A 23071-nucleotide genomic window follows, 5' to 3' on the forward strand; every position below is an offset into this window, starting at 1 on the left:
TCTTTCTGGTCCAGTCTGAGAAAACTGTGTGTTTATAGAAATTTGTCCACTTCTTTTATTTATTTATTTTTGGTCATGAAGCATATGGGATCTTAGTTCTCCAAACAGGAATTGAACCTGCACTCCTGCATTGGAAGCACAGAGTCTTAACCACTGGACCACTGGGGAAGTCCCATATCCACTTCTTTTAGGTTGTCCACCTTACTGGACTATAATTCTTTGTGGTAATCTCTTATTACCCTTTGTATGTCTGTGGTGTCAACTGTAACTTCTGTTTCATTTCTAGTTTTATTGATTTCGGCCCTCTTACTTTTCCCCTTGAAGAGTCTGGCATCTGGATTATCAATTTTGTTTCAAAGAATCAGCTCTTAATTGATCTTTTCTGTTTTTTTTTTTTTTTCCAAATTCTCTGTTTCATTTATTTCTTCTCGACCTTTATGATTTCTTTCCTTCTACTAACATTGTTTTGTTTCTGCTGTTCTTATTTTTCTAGTTCCTTTAAGTGTAAGTTGAGGTTATTCTTTTGAGGTTCTTTTTTGTTTGTTTATTTCCTGAGATGAGTTTGTATTGCATGAACTTCCCTCTTAGAATTTCTTCGGCTGCATCCCATAGATTTTAGACTGTTGTGTTTTCATTTTCATTTGTCTCTAGGTTTTTTAAAAATTTTATTTCTTCTTTGATTTTTCTAGTGATCCATTGGTTGTCTAGCAGTGTATCTTTTAGCCTCCACGTGTTTGTGTTTTTGCCTGCTGGTGTTAGGGCCAGTTCCTGACACAGCTTGCCGTGGGGTCCAGTGTATGCTCAGGTTTCTGTCAACCCACTGGTGTCCTTTGGCTGGAAGGTATCCAGCACATGAGCCTGTTATATGCAGTGATGAATACTAATGGTTGATACATAGCATGTAATATTTGCTAAATGAATAAGTAATTCTTCTGAAAAATATTCTGTGTATTACAGGGCCTGATCTTCAGGTTTGCACAGCCAAAAAACCTACGTGTTGCACCAGGAAGATGGAGGAGAGATACCAAGTCGTGGCTCGCCAGGATATGCAGCAGGTGCTTCAAACATCCAGCTCTACATTAAAGTTTTTGATATCTCGAAATGCAGCTGCCTTTCAAGGTAAATATATCTTGATTTCTGAAACTGAGGACAAATCTTGCTATGTAATTTACCTATTATTATTATCCTGGTAAATTTATCTAGGTGTATTTCTTTGTCTTTGTGTATTATACTGGTATAAAATGAAATTTTAGCTTTGTTCTAGTTTTGATAGCAACTAAATCACCACCAACTTTCATGGCTTGTCTCTGAGGTCATCATCAGGCTTGTAAACTGAGTGGGAGTAGGGAGTCTGTTTTGTTAATGAAATATATGCCTTTCTGGGGTTTCTACCAGATCCCCCAATATTCTGACCCATAGTTTACTTTAGTATGAACAGACATACTTATGAGATTTTATGAAAATAGTCTATAAAACAAAACCCCATTGCTTTTAACTGGGTAATTATAGATTCATTTTCAAAAATACTATTTTGAGAAATATTTTCCTAACTTTTCCTCTACCTCCTCATGTGCATTTCCTAGGAACATCATTGTGATATGTCAAAGTGTAGACAAGTCTGATAAATAGTAAAATAGGAAATATTAGTTGGATGTTTAAGGATCATCTACAAGCAGAACGCAACCTTAATTCAAACAATGTGCTGAGAAATAAAATTAATGGGTTATAAAATTATAACACATATTGGCAAATATATGATCTTTTTATTGTTTTAGTCATCTTGTCTGTAAAATTCCTTATTACTATAATAAAATAGTTTATTTTTTCTTTTATAAAGCATTAGCTATTCTGTATAGGATTAGAATGAAAATATTTAGATTACACTGCTCTCAAACAAATTTATTGCTTTTGTTCAACACAAAATATAACTTCTATTGGTATTCCTTTTTAATAAGTGTATTAATGTCAATCTGCTTAAATAATTTGTGCTTTGTTTACATACAGAACTAAATCACAAAGCTGATTAATTTTTAAAACTCTACTTATTAAATAAAATGAATATAATAAATCAGGACAAAATTTAAGTTGAGTTAAAATGTAATTCCTGATGAATTGATGATTTTTTAAAATAGAAACATTGAAATGTCAATTTTAAGATGTTTTAATCTAGTAATATTTTTCTTAGAATAAAGCCTCATTTCTGTTATGGAATTTGTTCATGATAAATTGTTGAAGGAAAATATATTGATATGCATTTTAAGCAAAGGTTTGTGACTTGAATTAGCTGAACTAGAAGATATTAACCATCCACTGAAAGTGATATAATGATTTTTTCTTATGAAAATGATAGTGTGTATGATATGGAAAATACATTTTAGAGATAAAAGGGACAGTGAATAGATCAATGTTACCAGAATAGGGAGCTGTGGATGAGGATTGTGGACCATATGCTTGAAAAGAGTTAAGATGGACTCACGTGGAAGAAGACTTAAAATATCAATTCGAGTTTGAGAGAGTCATTAAAGATTTTTGAACAGTGAAGCTTCATTATGATTTCTTATCACTTAATGTCAAAACTAAATCATTACAAGTAAGAAGATATGGTCGAAGAAGACCATGATGAATCCAAACCTACATTTTTGGATAACAGTGTTAACCATATAGGCGAAAGAAAGTGCCAGCAGTTATTAACGTGTAGGGACTCAATGAATGGTAGCTGAACATTTTCTTCTGTCTTCAAATATACTTCAACAAACTTTTCACATATTGTTGCATAAATTGATCAAGATAGAGTGCATTGAATTCAAAAGATTGAGAAAAATACAAAACCCAGAGTATTTAGAATTTTAACATGGTTTAGGCTGTTGAAAACTTTTGGGGTGAAAGTGTCCCTGGTGGCTCAGATGGCAAAGAATCTGCCTACAGTTCAGGAGATCTGGGTTCAATCCCTGGGTCGGGAAGATACCCTGGAGAAGAGAAGACATCCTACTCCAGTATTCTTGCCTGGATGATTCCATGGACAGAGGAGCCTGGTGGGCAAAGAATTGGACGTGAACGGGTTACTAATATTTTCACTTTTATCAGTAGTATGATGACATGAGATTGTCTCTACTGGAGTGTCTGGTAATATTATGTACAACTTTAAAAAATTTTCTGTTTAGTAAATTATACCTGTATTTTTACAAGGGTGAGTTTTGCTGTTTTTTAAAATATCAATTATAAAAGTGAAAAAGAGTGGGTCTTTCTTAAATATGATTTGTTATAATAAATTTTCCTGTTCTCCTTTTGTGACATGTCAATTTTATTTAAGAATCATGAGAAGGCAAGGCAGATTTAGAAGAGATTGACCTAAAGGCTAACTTTACTGGAACAAATTCTCTTACAGGAAGAATACCTGCTTTTATTTTTTTATTTTCTAAGTTTTATTATTATTATTATTTTTTTACCATTTATTTTTATTAGTTGGAGGCTAATTACTTTACAATATTGTAGTGGTTTTTGCCATACATTGACATGAATCAGCCATGGATTTACATGTATTCCCCATCCCGATCCCCCCTCCCCACCCCATCCCTCTGGGTCTTCCCAATGTGCCAGCACCAAGCACTTGTCTCATGCATCCAACCTGGGCTGGATATCTGTTTCACCAAGGATAATATACATGTTTCGATGCTGTTCTCTCAAAACATCCCACCCTCACCTTCTCCCACAGAGTCCAAAAGTCTGTTCTGTAATCTGTGTCTCTTTCTTTGTTTTGCATATAGGGTTATCATTACCATCTTTCTAAATTCTGTATATATGCGTTAGTATACTGTATTGGTCTTTATCTTTCTGGGCTTACTTCACTCCGTATAATGGGTTCCAGGTTTCATCCATCTCATTAGAACTGATTCAAATGAATTCTTTTTAACGGCTGAGTAATATTCTATGGTGTATATATACGACAGCTTCCTTATCCATTCATCTGCTGATGGACATCTAGGTTGCTTCCATGTCCTGGCTATTATAAACAATGCTGCAATGAACATTGGGGTGCACGTGTCTCTTTCAGATCTAGTTTCCTCAGTGTGTATACCCAGAAGTAACATTGCTGGGTCATATGGCAGTTGTATTTCCAGTTTTTAAACAAATCTCCACACTGTTTTCCATAGTGGCTGTACTAGTTTGCATTCCCACCAATAGTGTAAGAGGGTTTCCTTTTCTCCACACCCTCTCCAGCATTTATTGCTTGTAGACTTTTGGATAGCAGCCATACTGACTGGCGTGTAATGGTACCTCATTGTGGTTTTGATTTGCATTTCTCTAATAATGAGTGATGTTGAGCATCATTTCATGTGTTTGTTAGCCATCTGTATGTCTTCTTTGGAGAAATGTCTGTTTACTCCTTTTTGATTGGGTCATTTATTTTTCTGGAATTGAGCTGCAGGAGTTGCTTGTATATTTTTGAGATTAACCATTTGTTTGTTGCCTCATTTGCTATTATTTTCTCCCAATCTGAGGGCTGTCTTTTCACCTTACTTATAGTTTCCTTTGTTGTGCAAAAGCTTTTAAGTTTCATTAGGTCCCATTTGTTTATTTTTGCTTTTATTCCCAATATTCTGGGAGGTGGGTCATAGAGGATCCTGCTGTGATTCATGTCAGAGAGTGTTTTGCCTATGTTCTCCTCTAGGAGTTTTATAGTTCCTGGTCTTATATTTAGATCTTTAATCCATTTTGGGTTTATTTTTGTGTATGGTGTTAGAAAGTGTTCTAGTTTCATTCTTTTACAAGTGGTTGACCAGTTTTCCCAGCACCATTTGTTAATGAGGTTGTCTTTTTTCCATTGTATATCCTTGCCTCCTTTGTCAAAGATAAGGTGTCCATAGGTACATAGATTTATCTCTGGGTTTTCTATTCTGTTCCATTGATCTATATTTCTGTCTTTGTGCCAGTATCATGCTGTCTTGATGACTGTGGCTTTGTAGTAGAGTCTGAAGTCAGGCAAGTTGATTCCTCCAGTTCCATTCTTCTTTCTCAAGATTGCTTTGGCTATTCGAGGTTTTTTGTATTTCCATACAAATTGTGAAATTATTTGTTCTAGTTCTGTGAAAAATACCATTGGTAGCTTGATAGGGATTGCTTGAATCTATAGATTGCTTTGGGTAGTATAGCCATTTTGACAATATTGATTCTTCCAATCCATGAACACGGTATATTTCTCCATGTTTGTGTCCTCTTTGATTTCTTTCATCAGTGTTTTATAGTTTTCTATGTATAGGTCTTTTGTTTCTTTAGGTAGATATACTCCTAAGTATTTTATTCTTTTTGTTGCAATGGTGAATGGTATTGTTTCCTTAATTTCTCTTTTTGTTTTCTCATTGTTAGTGTATAGGAATGCAAGGGATTTCTGTGTGTTAATTTTATATCCTGCAACTTTACTGTTTTCATTGATTAGCTCTAATAATTTTCTGATAAAGTCTTTAGAGTTTTCTATGTAGAGGATCATGTCATCTGCAAACAATGAGAGTTTCACTTCTTGTTTTCCTATCTGGATTCCTTTTATATCTCAATGAAGAAAAGAAATAAAAGAATACCTGCTTTTAATTTAATGAATAGAATAAGTAGCTATAGGTTTAGTTCCATAAAAACAAGCTAAATATATGTGCTATAAGCAATTTGAGAGATCACATTTGCTATATTAGAACCAAACAGGCCACTATCAATAAGTAAAATGCCCTCTGTCTAATTTCTTGTAATGAAATATCTGAAACAAATCAGTCCTGTTTTTTTTTTTTTTTTTTTTTCCTTAAGAAGAAGCAAGCCAGTCCATTTTGTTGGGAAACTTACTTGGCTTGAGAGCAAATTACTGGGGGAAATCAATTTATTTCTTAATTCATGTCAGTAGATGTGCTGCATTTTGATCTTTTGATTTTTTAATATTTCATGTATATTTCCTACTTCAATAATATTACCTCCTTTTTTTTAGCCTTTATGTATGTTATAAAAGACTTTGGACTGGGGTGTAGTATGGTCTCTTCCCTCATGGATCTCTTGTGGTTCCACAGAAGTATGTTTTGAAACAAGCCTTTAGATATCATCGATGGGCATAATCACTTGGGTCCATGGATGTAGTGAGCCCCCCATGACAGTGAGATAAAGGCTGGGAGACTGATGTTGCTCAGAAGCGAGGAAACTGCCAGCCACTGATCTCAGAAGATATAAGGTTATTCCAGTGTACAATCCACACTCACTTCTGGAATTCAGCACTGGAAGCTAATATATTACCAGTGGGGTGGAATATATTATCAATGGGTTGGAATCCACCTCTTTACTGGGGCAACACTTCTCCTTTTCTTCATTTAAGGAATCTAATGGTATTTGTTATTGGTTTCCTTAAAATAAACCAGGCAAACAAAAATATATTTTTGGAAGGGTCCATAATTATGACCTGGGGCTTCACTATATCTTAAAGGTCCTTATTCATGTAGCTTGCGGCATTTTACAAAATGAAAGGGACAAATGGGTTTCCTTGTGTCTGTTGCTATTCATAAATTAGTGGTCCTATTTGCAAAGAGATTGCTGGCTCCGTCACAGTGCAGACAATAACTGTTCTTTATTTTCCGGGGCTTAATAATGTTCATGAATAAAGCAGGGAAGCCTGAAATAATGCGCACGAATTTGTTTCCCTTCAGCTGTTTTATGAGTGTGGGATTGCCTGCTTTAAAAATATTTTGGAAATATTTTTATAAATGTTTTATTTATTTATATGCTAAAGTATGGTGTGACTCATGAAGAAATAAATGAACTTGACAGAGAATATGTTGTCTACTGTAGAAAAGCAAGTCCTATCCAGCTTTCAAATTTGTCAGGTTTTAAATCACAGCTCAAATAAGAGATTAGGGCTTAGTTTTTTTTTTTTTAATTTACAACAATATAAAAATTTCAGCATAATTTTTCAAAGATATACTGAAGGCATATTTGGAAGAACACTGTTGGAAGCTTATGTTTTGTTGAAACATTGGGGAGATAAGTTTAAAAAGTTTTAACTTTCCCTTGGAGATAGAACTTTTCCTATTTCTCTCATCTTCAAAAAGCTCACATATTTCTAAAATTTATGATGTACACTAAATCAGTACTGTGGAAGTTTCTAGTTTTATATATAGCATTTAAAAAGTATGCATTATCACAAAAGACTGAGTGATAAATAAGAAAGAGTTAACATTTTTGTTGATTTCATTCTCTGGGCTGAGTACATTTTCATTTCTTGATTAAAAGTACTTGAAAGATTGATAAGCTTGTCCTCTTGGGTTGAGATGTTAGATTCCAGACTTTTATTAAAGTTGCATTTCTATTTTCAATGAAATTTTGGAATATGTCAAAATTAAATATCTTTGTTTAAAAAGCAAGTAACTTAAGAATGAGAATGTGAATATAATTCATGTATTTTCCCCTTTCACACTAACAGATATTAGCTACTGTGAGGTATATGGCTAGTGTATGGCCACTGTAAAACTAGTGTAAAATTTATGTATGTATCCATATATATACAGTCAAAGGTACAGGATATAGTGAATATTTGACTATCTTAATATATGAGATGAGTACTTTTATATAAATGTTATAGTAGTAAGCCTGAAGTACATGATTCTTATTATATTCACTTCAACTATGCTTTGCAGAGGTGATACTATTTAAAATTATTCCTTGGAAGAACATTATGTACAAGGATATAGAAAAGATGCTATTTCTAACACTGAAAATTATCTGATCAACATCCCAAGGGTAAGAGAACAGGTAGCCTTAGGCTGGCAGTGTTGAGGAAATATGTTGGCTTTTCTCTTTCTTTTCTCTTTCTCTGGAACCTAGAGCAGGGACTCAGTTAATGTAATTAAATGAACTGCATGAATATATGAATAAATGAATGAATGAATGATGCTTAGCAGAAGGATGGTTCTGAAATAAAATGAAAGATTTCATCTCTTCTTCTCCCCCTTCATCCTTCCCTTCCCTTCATGCATTTAATATCCCTCTTTGAGCACCTACTAAGTGCCCGCACTGCCAGGGGATTGGATTGTACCTTGCCCAAATTTTCAGTCTATTTTTACTTTTATTGGCTCATTTGGACTTCTGATCTGACAGTGTCTGTTTACTGATTTTATAAACTAGGCAGGAGGAAATACCTTGACAGTCCAGTGGTTAGGACTCTGCGTTTTCACTGCTGAGGGCCGGGGTTCAAGATCTCACAAGCTGTGTGGTATGCCCTCCCCACCCCCCAGAAAACCCCAGAAAAGACTAAGAAGGAGCACATTATAATGTTTTTGTCGATAGCTTATTCTGAATGAATCCTTTTCTTTTGAAACAGTGCATGGTTTAGTACGTTATCTCACATAGCAGCTACCGATGCAATTGGTCTGTATCTAATTGTCCTCTATCTCTGAAATGTTAAAAATTGTTTCTTTTGAATCTGTGAGCAAGCTTCTATTAATTATGAAAATGATTAATTTTCAAATATTGTAGATAAAAGTTGCAAGAGCTTAAATTAGTTTTCAGCTGGAAATTGCATGAAGAATTCAGCTTGCTTTGCATGAAGCATTATCTATTGTGGAAAAAAATTTGAAGTGTAGAACTAAGATCAGGTTTACTGTGCCAGAATTCTTTTTTAAATTTTAAGAAGTTAACTTTAGTTTCTTTAATTCTGACTGGTGAAGGTTATGGTCATATAACCTATTGCTATAATAATCTTACCTAGAAACAACAGTAACCTGCTCATAATAGGCTAAAGAATTCTTTCTTGATTTTATATGAAACGCATTCATTAAATCTTTTTTAATGTGAGAACTGTACATTTATTGCCTGGAAGATGAATTGACATTTTTATCATTTTGTTATCTTCATATTAGTTTAATCTTACTTTTGTATAAAGTATCACAACAGATAGTTCTTAAATGATTGCTGTGTATTGAGTAAAGACGAGGAAGTGTGGGAGATTACAACTAGCTATGTTTTTGAGATTCATCTGTCCCTCTATTTCTTATTCATACATATTAATTGACTTATAAAATTACTATCTGTAGATATGTGGCTTTATTCACCCTCCCTGTGACGGACATTTCAATAATTCTCAACTTATATTTGCACTGGTGGTGCTGCAGTGAACCTTCTTGTGCATGTCTTCAAGGGCACATGTTTCTTTAGTGTTTATATATAGAAGTGAAATTGTGGCTTATAGGCTGTGACCTTGTCAACTTGACCAGATATTATAGAATTACTCTTCTAAGGAGCTGAACCAATTTAAACTCCCACAGGTAGTTGGTGTGCTTTGTCTTTATTCTGCATCCTTCCCAACTCTTTCCAATAATTCAGAAATTATTGTCAGAATTAAAAAAAAAAATCTAAAAAATTTTTTTAAAAATTTAAAAGAATTTTAGAATAAAATTTGATGAACTAATGCATGAGGAATGGTATCTTGTTTTCAAAATGTGCAGTTCCCTAATGACAGGAGTATCTGAATATCTTTTCAAAAATACTTCTTTATTTGGTGTGTTCTTTATTTTCTTGTATGAATTTATCTTGTGAACCTGTATACACACTTAAGGATATGTATCATGTTGTGAGTGTTTTTGTATAAAAATTTTTTCCTAGGTATAGATGTCAGCTAGGAATGCCACTTCTTAAAGATTTAGCTTAAATAATTCAGATTTCTTTCCAGTTCTAGGGAAATCCAAACTCTCCAGAAGTTTCCCGCACATTTCCATGGTTTGCAGGTGGTTTCCTGACTCTGTTTCCCTGCTTTTTTCTCATTTGCTTTTGTGTCTTTCTATCATATTAATTCAGTATGAAAATTTTTTCTTAATTACCACTTCCATACATACATACATGTACACACACTAACCTAAGCTGTATGTATAAAATAAATTTTATGAGATGGTGGTGATAAAAGAAGATAAAAATCTAAAAATCACAAATAATTTCAAAATTGAACACTGATTCCTATGTTTGCGAGTGTTTTTTAGCCCTCCCTCCACCACCAGTCCATAAAGCTACCACCCTGCTTATCTTTGGCCCTTGCATCTTCCACTTCCTTGTGTGATACTCAGGCCTTCTCAGATGGTGAGATTAGGGATCTTCTGGTTCCTTACATTTATTATATGAACCTAGAAACAGTAACCATAACATGTCTTTGAGAGTCCATTTAAAAGAAGTCCTTTTTTTTAGTTAAAAAAAAAACTTTTTTCTTTTTATTTTAGAAAATTTCCCAACTTTATTGAAGTATGATTGACATTGTGTAAATTTAAGATGTACAGTGCATTGGTTTGATACTCTTATGCATTGCAGTACAGTTATGATGGTAGTAGTGATACCTCCATCATGTCATTTTTAATAGTAAGAACATTTAAGATCTACTCTTTTAGTAGCTTTCAAGTATATATTACAGTGTTGTTAACTAATCACAATGATGTTCATCATATCCCCAGAACTTACTCATTTTATACCCGGAAGTTTGTGCTCTTTGACCAGTATCATTTCTCCTACCCTCCTGCCCATGTTAAGCACCATTCTACTCTCTAAACTTAGAATTGGTTAGTTATCCAATTTTCCATTAGATGTTTTAGGAACAATGAATTTCCTAAATTCCACATTCATACAAAGTACAGTGACCTTTTTTTAAAGTGCTGACAAGGTATATAATCTTTTTTCCCCCTAGTATTTAAATTGAGCCTATTTTATATTTTCAAAAATTAATGTTGAGAACATTATACTCTATGGAAAGAGATAAACAATTATTAACTACTTTTGAAACAGAGCTCATTTATCTTAGAAATGTTTATTTTCAAAAGTAATAATAGGCTATTAAAGTTAATCAGGCATTTTTGGAAGATCCAGAATATGTTTTCTTTAAAAAAGTTTCCTCATTCTGCTTATAGCTAAATAAATAAAGAAAAAGAGAATGGGCTGAATTAATATCACATTTTCCTAAATATTGTATAGTAATAAACTTCAAGGGAAGCTTATGATGTCACTGATATGTGGTTGATGCTCACTCTGTAATGTAATATTTATAAATTCTTTTAAAAGCCTTTTACCCCATGAACAAACTTTTTCATTATATTGATAATGCAGTACAAAATGTACATGCTATAAAAAGTGAAATTCATACTTTCCCTTGTCCAGGTTAGCTTTGTGCATTTAACATCTGAATATGGATTTTTGATCATGTCAGCTAATATATTTTATCAATATGAGTCTTAGAATTAATATTTCTAGCAGTAAAAAGTGTTAATATTTTCCTATTCATAAAAGGCTGGTAGAAGGATAAAGATTGAGGGATCAATTGAATATATGTAAATTTATTTAATGTGAAAAACAAATTATAGTTCAGTTCAGTTCAGTCACTCAGTTGTGTCCGACTCTTTGCGAGCCTGTGAATCGCAGCACACCAGGCCTCCCTGTCTATCACCAACTCCCAAAGTCTACCCAAACCCATGCCCACTGAGTCGGTGATGCCATCCAACCATCTCATCCTCTGTTGTCCCCTTCTCCTCCTGCCCTCAATCTTTCCCAGCATCAGGGTCTTTTCAAATGAGTCAGTTCTTCACAATCAGGTGGCCAAAGTATTGGAGTTTCAGCTTCAGCATCAGTCCCTCCAATGAATATTCAGACTGGTTCCCTTTAAGATTGTCTGGTTTAGAAAATTACTAGAGCTAATCAATGAATATAGTAAAGTTGCAGAATATAAAATTAACACATAGAAATCCCTTGAATTCCTATACACTAACAATGAAAAAACAGAAAGAGAAATTAAGGAAACAATACCATTCACCATTGCAACAAAAAGAATAAAATACTTAGGAGTATATCTACCTAAAGAAACAAAAGACCTATATATAGAAAACTATAAAACACTGATGAAAGAAATCAAAGAGGACACAAACAGATGGAGAAACATACCGTGTTCTTGGATTGGAAGAATCAATATTGTCAAAATGGCTATACTACCCAAAGCAATCTATAGATTCAAGCAATCCCTATCAAGCTACCAATGGTATTTTTCACAGAACTAGAACAAATAATTTCACAATTTGTATGGAAATACAAAAAACCTCGAATAGCCAAAGTAATCTTCAGAAAGAAGAATGGAACTGGAGGAATCAACTTGCCTGACTTCAGACTCTACTACAAAGCCACAGTCATCAAGACAGCATGATACTGGCACAAAGACAGAAATATAGACCAATGGAACAGAATTGAAAGTCCAGAGATAAATCCACAAACCTTTGGACACCTTATCTTTGACAAAGGAGGCAAGGATATACAATGGAGAAAAGACAACCTCTTCAACAAGTGGTGCTGGGAAAACTGGTCAACCACTTGTAAAAAAATGAAACTAGAACACTTTCTTACACCATACACAAAAATAAACTCAAAATGGATTAAAGATCTAAATGTAAGACCAGAAACTGTAAAACTCCTAGAGAAGAACATAGGCAAAACACTCTCTGACATGAATCACAGCAGGATCCTCTATGACCCACCTCCCAGAATATTGGGAATAAAAGCAAAAATAAACAAATGGGACCTAATGAAACTTAAAAGCTTTTGCACAACAAAGGAAACTATAAGCAAGGTGAAAAGACAGCCCTCAGATTGGGAGAAAATAATAGCAAATGAGGAAACAGACAAATGGTTAATCTCAAAAATATACAAGCAACTCCTGCAGCTCAATTCCAGAAAAATAAATGACCCAATCAAAAAATGGGCCAAAGGAGTAAACAGACATTTCTCCAAAGAAGACATACAGATGGCTAACAAACACATGAAAAGATGCTCAACATCACTCATTATCAGAGAAATGCAAATTAAAACTGCGATGAGGTACCATTACACGCCAGTCAGGATGGCTGCTATCCAAAAGTCTACAAGCAATAAAATGCTGGAGAGGGTGTGGAGGAAAGGGAACCCTCTTACACTGTTGGTGGGAATACAAACTAGTACAGCCACTATGGAAAACAGTGTGGAGATTTCTTAAAAAACTGGAAATACAACTGCCATATGACCCAGCAATACCACTCTTGGGCATACACACTGAGGAAACCAGATCTGAAAGAGACATGTGCACCCCAATGTTCATTGCAGCATTGTTTATAATAGCCAGGACATGGAAGCAACCTAGATGCCCATCAGCAGATGAATGGATAAGGAAGTTGTGGTACATATACACCATGGAATATTACTCAGCCGTTAAAAAGAATTCATTTGAATCAGTTCTAATGAGATGGATGAAACTGGAGCCCATTATACAGAGTGAAGTAAGCCAGAAAGATAAAGAACATTACAGCATACTATCTAACTCTTAAAGGGCCTGTCGTGGGGCTAGGTTAAATCTAGAAGCCCACTTAGGAGATGATTATGATATTCCAGAAGAGATGGCATGGGAAGTGGTCAGATTCTGGATATAGAACGAGTATCGGTGGGTCCAGGGTGTAGAAGGAAAAAGAATGAGGCCAAGAAAAGGGGCTGACTGTGGTAAAATACACCAAGAGTGTGTTTGTGAGGTGAAGACCTCCGTGTATGGAGGCGAGTTGAAGAAACTGAGGCTGAAGGATGGGTTTCCACACAGACTGACTTTGGAATCTCTGTTGGTAGAACTGGAGTCAGAGACAAATTGCCATAAATTTCTCAGTAGAAGAAAGATGCTGTTGGGGGTAACAGGGATGGGGTTGATTATTTCATGGAGGTTAATAAAACCACCTTATTGAGGTGTGATTGACCAACAAATCAATGTATTTTATGTTTAAAACTTGAGGCGTTTGAAGATAAGTGTACATCTGTGAAACTTATCACCACAATCTATGCCATAAACATATTGGAGGAGGCTCTTGAGAGTCCCTTGGACTGCAAGGAGATCCAGTCAGTCCATCCTAAAGGAGATCAGTCCTGGGTGTTCATTGGAAGGACTGATGCTGAAGCTGAAACTCCAATACTTTGGCCACCTCGTGTGAAGAGTTGACTCATTGGAAAAAACCCTGATGCTGGGAGGGATTGGGGACAAGAGGAGAAGGGAATGACAGACGATGAGATGGCTGGATGGCATCACTGACTCAATGGACATGAGTTTGAGTAAACTCCGGGAGTTGGTGATGGACAGAGAGGCCTGGCTTTCTGCGATTCACGGGGTCGCAGAGTCAGACACAGCTGAGCGACTGAACTGAACTGACTGAATAATTGACACAAGGTTAGAAGAATAACAATCTGAAAGAGCCAGGCAACGTTCAACTCCTTCCTGTGGCCAAGCTCTGTAAAGTGGGAGGGATGTTGTTTCTTACATATATCTAAGTATGAAAGTAAATTATTTTGATAGAATGACTCATGGTTCTATACAATGAAACCTCTCATCAGTATTTGAAAAGTGAGTGAAAGTGTTAGTAGCTTAGTTGTTTCTGACTCTTTGCCACCCCAGGGACTGTAGTCCACCAGGTTCCTCTGTTCTTGGAATTCTCCAGAGAAGAATACTGGGGTGGATTGCCATTTCCTTTTCCAGGGGATCTTCCTGACCGGGGATCAAACCTAGGTCTCCTGCATTGCAGACATGTTCTTTACTGTACTCATTTAAAGTGAAGGGTATTATAAAGGAATGACTAACACACAAATAAAATTGACTTGAATGAAATTTGCAAAAAAACTTGGAAAATTTACTGGAGAAAGTGTGTAGTGAAACAAAGCAGAATAAAGTTACATAATAGTAATTATGAGCAAAATCATTAGTTTGTATGTGAAAAATTTATTTCAACCTTATTTTAATTATAAAAGGTACAGCATGTTTATATGACATTGAAAGTAAAAATCTTTAATTTGTCAATAACCCAGTTAGCAAGTAAGGTTCCATGATGAACTTAAGTCTCAAAAGACTCAAATTTTAAGTCTTGCTGGTTATTCTCATACACTGAACACATTTGATATTTTTATATAAATAAAAATGAACTAAGTTTTGTTCACCAAACAGTATTAACAATTGTCAATCGTTTCAATAACATCTTTTTATAATATCATCTTTTATTGAATAAAAAATACTTTCAGTTCATATAATTGGCATTATTATCTAACTTGAAAAGTTTAAATAATATAGTAATTCATTTTAAATTATAAAATGCAGTTTATTAAAACTGTGGAAATGTTGTTAATAGTTAACTTTTTTTCCCTTATAGCCTTGGGGGAAGAGCAGATTAAGATTAAAATATTGAACAGTTATCCATAATATTTAATTGGTAAAGTGGTAAGATATAATAGAAAATAAGATACCTCTCTTTCTTCAGACAAATAGAGGACTTAAATTTTATAGCCATTCTTCAATGTAGCTATTCATGATGGGAAATTATCCATGCATATCTTCATGCTTTTAGCATAAAATATATCTAGCATTAAATGGGATATATATGCTATAGCTTTTAGGCAGGAGGCGAAGGGCTTGAAATGGCATCACAAGATCTAGAAAGTCATAACAGTAAATAAAGGGTAATTGTTGGATAGCTATGCTGTACTTCTTTTATGCCAGAGTAATTCTGCCTGTAGGCTAACTTTTGTATAAACAAAGATAATTGAACTTTTGCACCTTAAAGAGTATTATCCTCTTGTACTATTTCTTTGGCTCCATCTCCTCAGGGTATAAACCTGACTTGAATGTTAACTTATGAAACATATTCATTTTTTTCCCCATAAGTAGGAATAAATTGAAGCTACTTTATAACAGAATAAACATTGGCCTTTGTTGGGGAAAACATTTGTTATTGTTTTTAGATAGGCAATATGAGTAAGCATTTGAGAATAGGGTTCTAGAATTAGAGAACCTGGGCTGGAATCCTATCTTAAGACCTGCATCTAGGCTTTCATTTCCTCAGTTGTAGGGTAGGATAAAAGTACCTTCTTCTTGGTTACAGTTAATGTGAATTGGTCATCATAATCCCTGTAAGGTAACTAGTATCATGTCTGGTATGTAATAGGCACTCAGTAGATGTTAGCTATTCTTCCTTTGTTTACAGTGTATATTTTTCCCCCAATATTTGATTGGAAGCAAAATATCACAGGGTAAAAATTATCTAATGGAGTTTCCGTAAATGGAAAAATTAAGTAAAGTCAATTGGCACATTATCAGAAATGCCTCAGTGACCAGACAGAAGGGCTCTGATGACCCAGACTCTTGTATCCCTCCTTGGATCTGCGCCTGATGGGCTTTGCAAGAGTTAGGTTGCAAGTGCATGGGGTTATGGCCAAACACGCTCTCTGTATTGGCAAAGATAAGCCTTTGAGAGAAATTATTTGGTCAATAACTTATACACTTTAACTTGTAGAGAATACTCTAACTTTTATGGTATGGACCTAAAAGAAGCAGAAGATATTAAGAAAAGGTGGCAAGAATACACAGAAGAACAATACAAAAAAGATCTTCACAACCCAGATAATCACAAAGGTGTGATCACTCAAACTCACCTAGAGTCAGACATCCTGGAATGTGAAGTCAGGTGGGCCTTAGGAGCATCACTAAGAACAAAGCTAGTGGAGGTGATGGAATTCCAGTCGAGCTATTTCAAGTCCTAAAAGACAATGCCATGAAAGTGCTGTACTCAACATGTCAGCAAATTTGGAAAACTCAGCAGTGGCCACAGGACGGGAAAAGGTCAGTTTTCATTCCAATCCCAAAGAAAGGCAATGCCAAAGAATGCTCAAACTACCACACAATTGCACTCATCTCACACGCTAGTAAAGTAATGCTCAAAATTCTCCAAGCCAGGCTTCAGCAATACATGAACTGTGAACTTCCAGATGTTCAAGCTGGTTTTAGAAAAGGCAGAGGAACCAGAGATCAAATTGCCAACATCCTCTGGATCATTGAAAAAGCAAGAAAGTTCCAGAAAAACATCTATTTCTGCTTTATTGACTATGCCAAAGACTTTGACTGTGTGGACCGCAATAAATGGTGAAAAATTCTTAAAGAGATGGGAATACCAGACCACCTGACCTGCTTCCTGAGAAACCTGTATGCAGGTCAGGAAGCAACAGTTAGAACTGGACATGGAACAACAGACTGGTTCCAAAAAGGAAAAGGAGTACGTCAAGGCTGTATATTGTCACCCTGCTTATTTAACTTATATGCAGAGTACATCATGAGAAATGCTGGGCTGGACGAAGCACAAACTGGAATCAAGATTGCCAGGAGAAATATCAGTAATCTCAGATATGCAGATAACACCACCCTTATGGCAGAAAGTGAAGAAGAACTAAAGAGCCTCTTGATGAAAGTGAAAGAGGAAAGTGAAAAAGTTGGCTTAAAGGTCAACATTCAGAAAACTAAAATCATGGTATCCAGTCCCATCACTTCATGCAAATAGATGGGGAAACAGTGGCTGACTTTATTTTTCTGGGCTTCAAAATCACTGCAGGTGGTGATTGCAGCCATGAAATTAAAAGACACTTGCTCCTTGGAAGAAAAGTTATGACCAACCTAGACAGTATATTAAAAAGCAGAGACATTACTTTGCCAACAAAGGTCCGTCTAGTCAAGGCTGTGGTTTGTCCAGTGATCATGTATGGATGTGAGAGTTAGACTATAAAAAAAGCTGAAGAAGAATTGATGCTTTTGAATTGTGGTGTTGGAGAAGACTCTTGAGAGCCCCTTGGACTGCAAGGAGATCCAACCAGTCCATCCTAAAGGACATCAGTCCTGGGTGTTCATTGGAGGGACTGATGTTGAAGCTGAAACTTCAATACTTTGACCACCTAATGCGAAGAGCTGACTCATTGGAAAAAGTCCTGATGCTGGGAAAGATTGAGGGCAGGAGGAGAAGGCGACGAGAGAGCATGAGATGGTTGGATGGCATCACCGACTCAGTGGACATGGGTTTGGGTGGACTCCGGGTGTTGGTGATGGATGGGGAGGCCTGGTGTACTGTGGTTCATGGGATCGCAAAGAGTCAGACACAACTGAGCAACTGAACTGAACTGTACACTTTAAGGCAAGCTCTTTTCACTACCTGGCTGGTAATCAAATCAAATTTCAAATTTCATTAAATGGTATTAAAGTATAGTATTTTGACTCTCACTGTAGTAGAAACTAATATGAACACCAAAATCTAAGATTTGATGCAAAGGGACAGAGTCCATGGAAAACTATTCGGTAGCTTAACAAAAGCTTTAATCTTCTTAGTATCCTTCTCCAAAAGAGAGTAACTTCACATGTGAAAGGCTTTGCATTTTCCATATCACTGGATTCAGTCTAGCCACTTTCAGGGATTTTGTAGTTTATTTTGGCATTTCTTTAGATTATCCACCTGTGAGCTTTTAGATAGAGCCACCAACTTTAAATTGGTTCTTTCACAACAGCATGGAATACATAAATAAATGCATTGTCTATAGAGCAATGTGAAAGGTTTTTGTGCCCAGTAGAATGTGGCAAAAAACTTCACGGAACTAATTTAGAGGGTACTATTCATTAAGATAATTTCTATTTTGGTCCAAATGTTTGCTAATTGTTGTTCCATAAAAGTTTGTAATGGCTTGATAGTTGTACTTCCTACCTGCTAGAAATGTGAAATATTATTATTGCTTGTCTGGGAAACATTTTAAAGGGTTTTCTCTGTATTTCAGGAAAGACAATATGGAGAGAGATGGATACTATATCTCTGGAAAGTGTGATTTAGGAAAAGGGTCAGATGACTGAACAAAGGTGTTCAATGGTTTAAAAAGGAACAATAAATGCCCTGTTCATGTTATGATTTTTAAAATCTGGGTTTAATATGCTTACTTTCTAGTTGTAGTCTCAAGGCAGTACTTTAGGATGATCTAGGCCAGCTGCTTAATTTGTTTTTATTACAAACCTTCAAAGTAGGTTTAAATTAAATTATCTATATATTTGGCAACTCTTACTCAATATATTTAGTGTACTTGTTATTGTAATGGGATCATATATTTTGAATGCAAATTAAGAATATATTTAACAGTCATAAACCTACACTGGTGCAGTTTGACAACACAGCAAAAATATGTGCTCTTTCTTTTTCTTCTTTCTGATCCTTCTACTGGTTATATATATATATTGGAAAATTTTTAGACAACACTTAGGGACACATAAACACATATTAATTGCAGTGTTTGTTGTAATATCTGGAAGTTGAGTCAGTATGGGTGTTTGAGGGAAAAGTAAGAAAAATGCACAGAAAATGCATTATGGAATAGTATGCATCACAAGAAATAATCAACTGGATACATAACTAGTGACAAGGAATAAACTTTAAAAACATAAGTTAGAGGGAAGAAGAGCAGAAAGAGAATATGATATGTAGCATAATGCCATATGTATCTTAAAAATATACGTACCAACCTGGATACACTAGATGAAAGTGAAAGAGGAGAGTGAAAAAACTGGCTTAAAACTCAACATTTAGAAAACTAAGATCATGGCATCTGGTCCCATCACTTCATGGCAAGTAGATGGGGAAACAGTGAAAACAGTGACAGACTTAATTTTTGAGGCTGCAAAATCACTGCAAATGGTGACTGCAGCCATGAAATTAAAAGACTCTTGCTCCTTGGAAGAAAAGTTATGACCAACCTAGACAGTATAAAAAGCAGAGACATTACTTTGCAAAGGTCCATCTAGTCAAAGCTATGGTTTTTACAGCAGTCATGTATGGATGTGAGAGTTGGACTATAAAGAAAGCTGAGTGCAGAAGAATTGATGCTTTTGAACTGTGGTGTTGTAAAAGACTCTTGAGAGTCCCTTGGACTTCAAGGAGATCCAACTAGTCCGTCCTAAAGGGAATTAGTCCTGAGTATTCATTGGAAGGACTGATGTTGAAGCTGAAGCTCCAATATTTTGGCCACCTGATGCGAAAAACTGACTCATTGGAAAAGACCCTGATGCTAGGAATGATTGAAGGCAGGAGGAGAAGGGGACGCTGGAGGATGAGGTGGTTGGATGGTATCACCTACTCAATGGACATGAATTTGAGCAATCTCTGGGAGTTGGTGATGGACAGGGAGGCCTGGCATGCTGCAGTCCATGGGGTTGCAAAGAGTCGGACACAACTGTGCAACTGAACTGAAATGAAGGCAAAGTTCACTAAAAAAGTTATCTCTGTGAATCTTTTGATTATTTCACCAACTCTAAGAGCTGTTAATTACCTACTTTTTTGATTTCAGTGCATTCTAGTAGACAGTATACATTTATTCAAATTAAAATGGTAGCTTCATTAAAAGCTTCCTCCCAGAATTTGGATTAAACTAAATAAAATTTAAATCATGAACATTTTGGGGGGATCTCACTGTTTAATTTACGCGGTTCTTCTATTGCTTTTTTCTGTATGGATATATTTCAGTGTCCATTTAAAATTCAGTCAATAATTGAAATATGTTAAAAGTTTTAAAAGCTTTTTTAGTGGACCTCGTTAAATATTTTGATTTCAGATTTCAACTACTTTCTTTTGGCTATAAAATTAGTTTATCTAATAATCTGATTGAGAGAAAAGAAAGGAGTACCTTTTGTTAAGGATGATAGAGAATAGGGGAAAAAGAAATTCTAAGTATATTTAGAAGAAAAATTTATCGATAACAGAACTGTGTAACTGAAGTACTATCCAGTAGGATTAGGAAGAGAAGGAACCTAGCTAGGATCAATGTCGAGTCCTTGTAATAGATTACTCTCAGGGATGATTTCTGATGATTTTATGATGAACTTTGACTGATTTTCCTTTTTTCTATGATATTTTTTCATAAAGTTTATTTTGAAAATTCCATTCAACTCCAAGTCTGTTGGTAAGCTACTCTAGAAAACTCATCCATCCCTTCACTGATATTTTATTTAGCATATGTCAAATGCCAGGCACTTGCTATATTCAGGCAGTCCTTGATTTTGCACAATTTTGTGTACCTGAAACTCATGCCCATCTGAACTGGGTCCTTGCCTAACATGGCTCCATTGATCTTCATTATCAGAGAACTGTGCAAAATGAGGACTGCCCATCTTTCATCTAGAGACAGGACTGAAAATTTTGGCTGCTTTTAAGAAGCTTAAAATATGTAGCAGAAAGCAGATAAATGATGATCTTTCATTGCACTTTAAGGATTTAAGATATCTTTCAAATGTAAGGTAAGATCTCACAAAGAAGACATTTGATGTGGAGTACTGGGGAAGATGATTGGGAAAGAAATTCTGAAAAGAGTGATACCAGGGGAAGAAAAAAGATTAGGTGATTAGAGAAGAAGAAGGTTTGGAGACCTAAAGGGCCCATGAGTACTCCCCTGAGGCCACAGTCAAGTGTGGGCAGTGTTGGAAAGTAAGTTTGAAGAGTGTTTAATTTCCCAAAAATCTATGTCTGTGTCCTTTTTCATTCCTCATTTTGCTTTCTTTCTCTTTTTTCTTTGTTTTCCTTTCTCTATGCTCTCACCTCTCTCCCACTTTCTGTTTTCTCTGGTTTCCTTACTTTGTCTCATGACCTCAGTCCTAATAAGTGGTTTTGTCTATGTTAATGCTGTTTTTCTAGAACATTCTTTTAGATTTATTTATCCTTTACCCTTTTGTTTTTAATAATGTCTCTTTTAATCTTTTAGAATGCTCTCTTGCTACTTTAATTTTTTTCTTTCCTATGTTTCTGATTTCCATAAGATGATTATTCCTTTCTTTGAACTTTTACAGTTTTTTTGAAAATGAAAGTATTTTAGGGGATACATTTTCCTTTGATTGCAGTTTTGTTGTAGTTAGTGCTGAGATTTTATTATGAAGTATTCTTTTCATTTTGTTTTAGACAGTCTGAAATTTTATTTTGATTTTCTTCTTTGAGGTAATCTAGAAAGTTTTTGGTTAGATTTGACTAAGTTTGCTGTAATTTGAATTACCCCTGAGATATTAGTGGCTTACACCCACAAGGAGGTTCCATGTCCTTTATATGCAGGCGATATGTCCTCCTGCCTGACTGAAGGAACAGCCCCATCTGATGGTATTGCCGTAGTGACCAGGACATGTCTTGACTCCACATGTCTCTGCTGGGAAGGGGCACATGTTGTTTCCACTTGCCTTTCATCTGTCAAAACAAGTCCTGAGGCCAGTCCTGGTATCAAGAAATTGTGCTCACTGCTGCTATCAAGGGAGGGCAGAATGTATTTTGTATGAAAATTTAATCTACTTTAAAGAATGTTGATATGAGTTGAATTGTCTTCTCTCAATAAAGACATGTTGGAATCCTAATTTCAGAATGTGACTGTATTTGGAAATACAGTCTTTGTAGAGTTTATCAAGTTAAAAAGAGGTCGACAGTGTGGACCCTAATGCTATATGACTGCATGCAGGTGTGCTAAGTCACTTCAGCCGTGTCTGACTATTTGTGAACTTATGGACCTGCCAGGCTCCTCTGTCCATGGGATTCTCCAGGTAAGAATACTGGAGTGGGTTGCCATTTCCTCCTCCAGGGGATCTTCCCAACGCAGGAATGTAACCCACGTCTTTTACCTTCACTGCATTTGCAGGTGGATTCTTTACCAGTAGCACCACCTGGGAAGCCCAATGATATGTTACTAATGTCCTATAAAAAAGGAAACTTTGGACAAAGAGACAGACATGTACACCATCTGCAAGCCAAGGAATGCCCGAGCCTCCCAGGAGCTAGAGGAGATGCATGAAACAAAATGTCCCTCACTACGTCACAGCCCGTAGAAGGACCCAGCCCTTCTTGATCTCACACTTCTAAGTCTTCAGACTGTCAGACAGTCAATTTCCACTGTTTAAGTCATCCAGTTTTTGGTGCTTTGTTATTGCAGCCCTAGGAAACCAACACAGATATGTTTCAAAGTTTCCAAGATATGCTTGACCAGATTTTTATTTATTTATAGCTTTATTATACCTTTTATTAGAAAATTTAGCCAGTAAAATCTCTGCTATTTAAGCTTTTCTCCCATGGTTAGAATTATGATCAGTTTTAAAGATTTGTTTCAAGTAGCAAATTCTCTACTTGAACATTTTCACTCAAATTTCAAAGTTTGTATCTTTCCTATTCAGAAACTTAAATATCTCTGTTACCCTTTTCTCATTTACTACATTCAGGGTTTTGTA

At 35.5% G+C, this 23071-nt stretch overlaps 1 protein-coding gene across 1 annotated transcript in view; it reads left to right on the forward strand.

The window, feature by feature from the left end:
• The window catches only part of GPC5 (glypican 5), a 746923-nt gene that overhangs the window by 38251 nt on the left and 685601 nt on the right, over nt 1-23071 (forward strand). Inside the window, exon 2 of the mRNA XM_065901803.1 lies at nt 958-1119. Within this exon, the coding sequence (XP_065757875.1) occupies nt 958-1119 (162 nt within the window). The remainder of the gene's footprint in view (nt 1-957; nt 1120-23071) is intronic.

The sequence above is a fragment of the Muntiacus reevesi genome, chromosome 11 (assembly GCF_963930625.1).
Source record: "Muntiacus reevesi chromosome 11, mMunRee1.1, whole genome shotgun sequence".
Classification (NCBI taxonomy): Eukaryota; Metazoa; Chordata; class Mammalia; order Artiodactyla; family Cervidae; genus Muntiacus; species Muntiacus reevesi.